Source organism: Heteronotia binoei, chromosome 9, assembly GCF_032191835.1.
Source record: "Heteronotia binoei isolate CCM8104 ecotype False Entrance Well chromosome 9, APGP_CSIRO_Hbin_v1, whole genome shotgun sequence".
In the NCBI taxonomy this organism is placed as follows: domain Eukaryota; kingdom Metazoa; phylum Chordata; class Lepidosauria; order Squamata; family Gekkonidae; genus Heteronotia; species Heteronotia binoei.
In genome coordinates this window covers 53,283,661-53,292,510 of record NC_083231.1, presented here as the reverse complement: position 1 = coordinate 53,292,510, position 8,850 = coordinate 53,283,661, and the positions used below count along the sequence as shown (strand labels likewise).

General features: G+C 43.0%; 1 protein-coding gene across 3 annotated transcripts in view; it reads left to right on the top strand.

Annotated features, from left to right (window-relative positions):
- The first annotated feature begins 5,886 nt into the window (after nt 1-5,886).
- Nucleotides 5,887-8,850, top strand: part of GLRB (glycine receptor beta) — a 64,031-nt gene continuing 61,067 nt past the window's right edge. For 2 of the 3 annotated variants that reach the window (XM_060246604.1, XM_060246601.1), the window contains exons 1-2: nt 5,887-6,122; nt 8,277-8,431. In XM_060246604.1, the coding sequence (XP_060102587.1) occupies nt 8,310-8,431 (122 nt within the window). In that variant the 5' untranslated portion in view covers nt 5,887-6,122; nt 8,277-8,309. Of the gene's footprint in view, nt 6,139-8,276; nt 8,432-8,850 lie in introns of all 3 variants that reach the window. The other variant, XM_060246602.1, reaches the window with a different exon arrangement.

The following is an 8,850-nucleotide window of genomic DNA, read 5'->3' as shown; positions in this document are numbered from 1 at the left end:
TCTCTTCCTGTTGTTATTAATACAGCTTGGCTGCTAAGAAGTTGCCATTAGGTATTTCAGTAAGCTGAATCTCACTCAGTTCCCCTCCTTAAGGTTTAAGGCTTATTGGATTTATATCCCGCCCCCCCCCCCCCCGCCGAAGCAGGCTCAGGGTGGCTCACAACCAGTAAAATTGACAATACATTCATATTACTTACATCATACATTAAAATTAGACAATTAAAACGGTTAAAACAGTCTGGTGCTAATATCATTTGGTATTATCTCATTTCAGATGACCTTCAACATATATTAGATATATATCAGTCACACCATATCAGTAATTCCACATCAATTAAAGGCCTGCCAGAATAGTGTTGTCTTATAGGCCTTACTATAACCCCCATCCTGTATGCCTTTTGTCCATAAGCCAGTGTGGTATAGTAGTTAGAGGCCCAGACTAGGATCTGGGAGAACCTGCCTTAAGTCCCCATTTGGCCATGTAAGTTCACTGGGTGACCTTGGACCACTCACACAGGACCTGCCTAAGCTTCTTCACAGAGTACTTGCAGGGTCGGCATATGAGAGTAGGTGGGGTAGGTGGCTTCCTAGGGTGCTACCCTGCCTTGGGGTCACCACTAGGTGCCCCCTTATTCCCCCTTGCCCATGCAGAGCACTTCTCTGAGCCTGACTTGAAGGTGCTGCTAGGCCACTTTCAATGCTAAAGCAGTGCGCTCTTCAGACAGCTCCAAGGAAGCCTTTGAAGAGCATACTGCATAGGAAAGTGGTGGCATGGCAGCAATCTTGTGTGCTGCCCATTGCCCCCTCATCCCCTGCTCACCCGGCCTGTGTGATGATGTCACTTTTGGTGACATCATTGTGTCGTGTGCACATTTTGCGTGTGCATGATGATTAACACAGAGGAAGGTTGTGGGGGGGAGGGGGGCAGTGCAGGGGTCTGCCTCGAGCAGCAGAACCCTTAGTTAGTCCCAGGGCTGAGTACTTGTGAGGATAAAACAGAGAGAGCAGAATGTTGTAAGCGGATATGAGTCCTATTGAGGAGAAAGGCAGGGTATAAAGTTAATACATAAATGCCCCATTCTCCCCAACATAGCTGTTTGATGGTCAAAGGGAACTTCTTCCACCCATGGAAGAGGATGCCTAGATCCAACTTGTTGACTGGATCCAACCCTGTGTCTTTGCCATTCTCTATTACAGCCTAACCTACTGTTGCCACCCATGTGCTCAAGAAGGTCAGGCCAGAACCAATGGGTTGAAATAAATCAGAAGAGTCTTCTTTTTGGTATTTTGCATTTGTGTGTGTTTGTGTGTGTATGTCTGCACCTGGAAGTCATGTCGACCTCTGGTGACTAACACTTACTGGGGGCCTGTAAGATATTCAGGGAGGTGGATGAAAAAGCCTGCCCCTGCCTCACAATTGGATATTTCAAGGACAGTCTCCTATCCAAATATTAACCACAGCTGACCCTGCTTAGCTTTCAGATCTTACAAGATCAGGCTTGCCTGGGCTATCCAGATCAGAGAAAATCAGAAGAGTTTTCAACTAAATGTTAGGAAGAACTTCTTGACAGTTAGAGTGGTTCCTCAGTGGTACAGACTTTCTTTAACTGTGCTTAGGTGCTGTTAGCATTCAAAATTAAAACGGTGATATGGTTGCTGCTGGTTATTCTGTTTCTGTATCTAACAAAAGAGGCTATAAGAACTTGTGCTAGCAAAATAACTTTACCTTTGAGGTGCTATAAATATCAAGTAAGTTTTGTGTGTTTGAGGCTGCAAACACTCTTCAGATTTTCTGAGTACTTCTCCTAGACAATATAAGTAACCACGCACACCTACTGCCTGGTATTGCAGGTGAATTGTTAGGTTAGATGGAGGAAGTTTCAGGCAGGTAGTCTTATTAGTCCATAATAAGCACCAGTCGTTTTCAACTGTGGGGTGACGTTGCTTTCATGACGTTTTCACGGCAGACTTTTTACGGGGTGGTTTGCCATTGCCTTTCCCAGTCATTTACACTTTACCCCCAGCAAGCTGCGTACTCATTTTACCGACCTTGGAAGGATGGAAGGCTGAGTCAACCTGAGCTGGCTTCCTGAACCAGCTTCCATCGGGATCGAACTCAAGTCGTGAGCAGAGGACTGCAGCTTTACCACTCTGCACCGCGGGGCTCCATAATAGCAGAACAGAATTCAAGTTCAGTAGTACCTTAACAACCAACATTTTCTTGAGTATAAGATTTTGTGAGTCAAAACTCACATTGTCAGAGAACGTGCATTGAATGATTTGCAGGGAAATGCAACCCAGAAATTTCCCATTTTATTCAATGAAGCTCTATACTTCTGTACAAATGTTAACCTTTATAAATATTTTTTTTAAATTAAGAAATCATTTACAAAACATTCAATACATTCCTCAAAGAATGTGCATGACATTGTACAGATTGAACAGGCACATTCAGTTTTGATTTATATTCTCTAGTACTACTCTGATCTCTACCTTGTCATCTTTCTCCCATCCGTCCTCTTAAACTGACCTCTTTCATATATCTGCATTTGTAAAAAAAGACAGATCATTAAATGTTTCTTCTTCTATCAGCACTCCTTCTACTCTACAGAAGCCTTTTTTATTTTTGGACGAAACAGTAGCATTGTCACTAACAAGGGTGTGGTTTTATGTTTGCAAAGCGTATTTCAAATAAGACAGCATTGGACAATGTGTTGAATAAAGTGCTCACTAGAATACTGGGTACGAAGACCCCACTCTCTCTTCCAGCTGAGACCCCTTAGCCACTAGAGCCTAACTCTCAGGCCTCAGAGATTATATGTGTTTGGGGCTCTTTCTCAAGGAAGTGGGTTGAAAACTCAGGACCATCATCTAGTTTTCATACTTGATGGTTTCTTGTAAGGCTTTTTGAATACAAGCTTGAGACAACTATTGCACAAATAAACTGGAGATAGGAATAAACAATTTGCACTAAACAGTCAGGTATATTTTACATTTAGCACATAGTTAATTTTCATGCTATTTTAAAAATCACTTCACTGTAAGTATACATATTCATAGATGCCATGTGATACAATACCTAGTGGTTTGTGGAAGTGTGATCATTAATACTGCATTTTAATGTGACCAGATCAAGTCCCAGCTCATGACATCACTGGAACCAAGCCATGACATCATCAGGCCTCACCAAATAAGTCCCACTATGATGGCTGCCTGGAAACCCACCCCCTTATGTAATCTCACGCCTCCTCACCATAGCATTTCTGGCTACAGGCCAGCTTTATAGGGACCATATTTGGACTTTGGATAGTCAATATGGATCTTTAATATTATGGAATTACACATTGGAAATTGTGGTTTGGATCCTGTGTGCCATTCTGTTGGTAAAGCAGCAGTTTCTCCAGTGGAATGGGGTTTTTCCCCCTCAAGGAAGATGTTTTAAAAATGATCCCTCATCCTGCTGCAGACTCTCTACCTACCCCCACCATAATCTAAGGAGGCAGGGAAGGCTGAAGTGAGACATCAAACTGGGGGAGTGGTCTTTCATCTTATGTGTAGTATCCAAGTCTCCAACTGGATTTTGATGGTGGTATTAAACAACAACAAAGTTTGTGAGTGTGTGTGTGTGATAACATAGGAGACTGACCATCACAAAGATGTTAATAATCTTAGGCAGCTGATTTCTGAGCAGGTAGCAGATGGCTGTATAGACTATGTCTAAATTAAGAAGCAGTTAAGTATAAATCTCAGTCAAAAACAGCACTCCCTTAATAAGAGAGTAGACATGCATTGCGGTCAGTAAGTGGAAACTTTCAGCTTCCATTTTGTTGGCCTTGCTTCTGCCCACATGCAGCCCTGTAATTTCTCTGTGAGTCAGTGAGAGTTGTGTGGTTATGCTGAAAGGTTGTTTTTTTTAAATGCTCCCAGTGATGCATTTCATGTGGCAACTGGCAGTGGGCATTTCTGGGCAGCATAGGCTAAATCACATAATTTTATTTACAAACCAAATGAACAATAAAAGGCCTAACACTGCGATGTTCTTCCATCCTTCCGAGATCAGTAAAATGAGTACCCAGCTTGCTGGGGGGAAAGTGTAGTTGACTGGGGAAAGCAATAGCAAACCACCCCATAAAAAGTCTGCCAAGAAAATGTCATGATGTGACATCTCCCCATGGGTTGGGAAAGACTGTGCTTGCACAGGGGACTACCTTTACCTTTTTACATACAGTTCATAATAGCTAATTATGTATACCAGAACTGATTTGTCAAAGATTTCAAATCAATATGTGGAATGATTTCTCTGTGAAAAATTATGGCCCTTGTCCATAGTAGCATGTAGGTGAAGAGGTGATGGCTTGTTCAGTAACATGAAGATTACAGGTTGAATGCCTGACTTCTCCCGTAAAGGGATCTCAGATGGAGCACATTGGGGATCTTGAAGAACCACTGCCGGTTTGAGTAGTGGGTAGAAATCTTGATGCACCAGTGGGCCTGACTCTGAATAAAGCAGATGTGTATACTCATATGAATGATCACACTGTGTCTCCCCAGTAGTTTCTCTTAAATGATTCCAATCTTTATCTTGTTCACTGGTTCCTAAGCTTTTGGAGTATAAGGAAGGACCCCATTTTCATATCAATAATTTTGCATCTCCCCCCACACATGATATTATTTGATTAATTGAGAAAATGTATGATGACTCTGACTTCTGCTATATCACAAAACATGTGATGGATAAAGGCATTATTAGTGTAAGTTGTAAGAATTTTAAAACTTTCTAACAAATTTTTATAATTTGAAATTGGTCACTTGTTTCATGAATTATGACTCAAATTAGAAAAGGAAGAAAAACTGCCCCCAGCCATCTTGATGACATCATAAAAAAATCAAGATACTAATTAGAATGGGTTATCACATCAAAACATAATATATAAATATACACTTTTTAGAAGATAATAAAGAATACAGAAATAAGTGTCCATGCAGAAAATGGCAACTCTAGAGAAGGCACTCTATGGCATTATACACCACTAAGGTCCAACCCCACTTTCCACACACACACCCAAAAGAAATCTCCAGGAATTTTCCAATCTGGAGCTGGCAATCCTACGCACACCCTGGGACCATCATTCCAGTGTCAGAACACTTGTGCTAGTCTGATGGGCTGTAAAACTACTATGGTTGCTTTCATCCTAGGCTCAGAGCACTTATTTCACATCCAGGGATGGTAATTCCACAGTGGAGCTGTCCTTTCGGTCCTAGAATACATAATCCAATTTCCCGGGAATACTAACTCACTCCCAGGGACTGTCATTACACTCTGGGAACTGTCATTCCTTACCCAGAGCAGGTTTCCCCAAAACAATTTCATAGTTTTATTGCAATTTTTCTGTTCAGTACTTTTTTTTTCTTTCCACTGAAGCCCATTCAAATAATTTAGCATTCCTGGCTTTCACTATATCAAATGGATTTTCAGGCATATCCCTTTCCCTCAGCGGGCATTCTTGTGACTCTTTTTACTACATCTCTGTAGGAGGGGGTGACAAACTACCTCAAGGCTGCATAATATCTTGAGGCTGAGCACGCCCTAATACTGCCGCAGGTAGGGCAAAAGTTCAGCATTAGAGGCAATAGGAACGCTCCCACCTGGGTCCGTCATCCTGCGTTCCGGAGCGAGCCTCTCTGGCCTTCGCTGAAGACGTACCAAAGTTCCTTAAAAAGGCGGGAAGGAGGGAAGAGTGTGCCCTTACAGCCCAGTGCGCTGCCGCATTCCCATGCCCTTAAAGGCAATGAAGCAGTAAGTGAAACTGAGGGCAGACTTCAGCAAGGGCAAAGGCTTCGCCCTGGCTTCATAGTCCTTCTGCACATGTGCAGAGATCTCGCACATGCTCCCTAGGACCCTCCCGGCCAATGTGCACATGCTCAGTAGCAAAATGGACGCTTTTTGATGCAGAGTTCATTTTGGTAGCAGAGTGGCCGCTGCTGAGCTATTGCTTCCCCCCCACCCCGCTTGCTGGCTTGTGCTCCTCGGCTTTGCCATGGGCCGCTGCAGGCTGCTCAGCCATCTCCGGCTGCAATAAAGGGCTGAGGGCGGCAGTGGCTTCCCTAGCGTCTGTCTTCTGGTAAGTCACTTCTGCTGTCACTGCACTGGGAACGAGGCGTTCGCCCGCTCGTCGGGCACGGCGGGAGAGACTGGCGTGCGGTTGGAGTCGGTGGGGGCGATGGGCGAGAAATCAGGGGGCCGGTTGATAGGGGCGACGCTCCGGGCCCGCTGGGTCGTCCCTGGCTCGTTCGGGCAGAGGGGGTCAAGCGCCCCTCTCCCCGCTCCAGAAGCTCCTTCAGTACCTTGGTCAGCACTGTGTGCAGCCCCTGGAGGGATGCTGCCGTTTCTTGGCTTTATTCGGAGCCCCTGCGTGGCTGGCATTTCCGATGCTGGGAAGGGAATCGGGACCTCCTGACGTTGCTGTTGTGGAGGCAAGGGTGAAGGGGGGGGGGGGTGGGGGGGGGGTGTCCGGTATCCATCACAGAAGCCAAGAACTTGGGTCCGAAAGGGGTTTTTTTTTCCTCCGTTGCCCAGAAAGGCGAGGGGGAAGGGGAAGAGGGCAATATGCCAATCCCAGTGTAAAAAAAAAAAGGGGGGGGGGAGAGGAGAGTATAAAGCCTGTAAGAGTTCTGCATGGCATAAATATAAAGATAAGGGCGAAAGCAGGAAGTCTTTGAAGGACTATGATGTCAGAGGCAAAAGGTCTTACTGGGTTTGGTGGGAGAGTGATGGCTGCACAGACCTTGTTGCTTAGGTGGGTCATTGTGGAGGGCAGAGGAGCTCCATATGCCTGGAGGATGTTATAATGTATGCAGGGGGCACCTGTTGCCAAGGTGACATGGGCCATAAACAGTTGGTTTATTTGGTTTTAAAGAATGTGGGCATCCTTTGATGGGAAATGTGATATGTGTCCAGAAGCATTAATTGCTTCTTTTTATTTTGCATTTCCAGTTATTCTTTTGAATATTTGCGGGTTTTATGGCTTAGTATTGCCCTGGGAGAGAGGTCACCCCAAAGGTACTTGGTAGTGACTGTAAGCAAAGGTGTCCAATAAATCTTGCTTGTTGTCCTGGCGAAGGATCTGGGGGAGCCACTCACAGTGGTACTGCAGGGGAGAACGCTCTCGTGATCATTGCTTGGATTGTAGGAAAAGGAGATCCCCATCTCTCGTCTTTTGGCTGGGAGCCCTTGTTGCTGTGGCTTTGGGCAAAGGAAGATGTTTCTTCTGTTGCTCTTGGAAGGGAGACAAGAATGTCTTGCTGTTGCTGCTGTTCAAGGGATGTAAATATCTTTCTGTACCCAGCCACTGTGTTTGCAAGCAGAGAAATGCAGCTAGTGTTGTAGAATACAGTCATACCTTCTAAGGAGCAAAGGCTGGAAAAACTGCATTTGATGCTGAGATCATAAAATGCAGAGATCCCCCCCCCCTCCCCAATGGAGTAGGCCAGCGGTACTTGGCCTTGAACATAAACACTTAACCCTGTTGGGGATGCATCCTTTATTACTGATGACATTAACCAGATGCCATATAAATGTTGTGCAGCAGTGAAATATTACCAGTGCTGCAGGTGCTACAGGTAATAAACAGCTAATAGACGTAGATGTGTTAGTATGGCAGATACTATCCTCAGAGGCATTTGATCTGGATTTCATTATATTTTAAAATCCTTTAAAATTAATTCAGCTAATAGTACAACTAGGTATATCAAGGACAAGGCGCCAGCTAATATATTGTTTCTTGTTAATAGTACAATAGTTACAAGTATCACAATGTCAGATCTCATTAGCAGAAATGAAGATGTGTGTGTCATTATATGTGAGTGAATGTGAATCTTAGGGAAGCTTACGTGGGTAAATTTTTAGGTATGTGACTTCCATATGAAAATTGATTGTTCTGAACACCAAACCCACCTGTATATCAATTCATGACATCATTACAGGTTTTCTCATTCTAATAATCTATGCACATATAAGGACAATTAGAATACAGTATGAAATCAGTTGACTCAAGTATGCCTAACCCAGTCCTGGATAATGACGGGATAATAAATTTAACACCTTCGAATGTCTAGGCATGCTTAAAACAAGACAAAACTATGTAATGAATATTCAGTAACTCACTTGATGATGCATTTCTATTAATTAGTTCTTTATTTCATGTATGATTTCCCCCCTCAGTTTTTCACATCTAACCTCACCAATATAAGACTTTCACTTCTCTTATCTTTCCTAGGTCAACTTTTGTTCCAGACCCAAAGTCCCCACAATGAAGTTTTTACTGGCAGCTCTTGTCATTGTTTTCTTCTCCTTGTGTGTTGAAGAGGTCTATTCCAAAGAGAAATCTTCAAAGAAAGGAAAAGGGAAAAAGAAGCAGTATCTCTGTCCTTCGTATGTTCCTTTTAAAAAATATCTATGTGTACCAAACAATTAATTAGAAACACATTATTTTTCTCTCAAGATTCTTAAACCAAATCGTACAGTTTTCTGTGAGCAAATTAACATTATAGTAGCATTGTGGAGGATTAGCCAGATCATGTCTATTTCATAAATCTTGGTATGCGGGCACATACATTTTTAAAATATGGTCTAAAATGTGGTGTGTTAAACCAGTGGACTATCACAGAATAGAATATTATGCTGTTATCATAAGCAGATACACATGGATATTTATGACCAGGATCTTACATTGATTTTCTTTTATATATATATTTTAAAAGTAGATTGGCTACTTTGCACCGCAAGCTGAAGCATATGTATTCTAATGTATTTATTTATTTATTTATTTATTTATTTATTTGTGATTTATA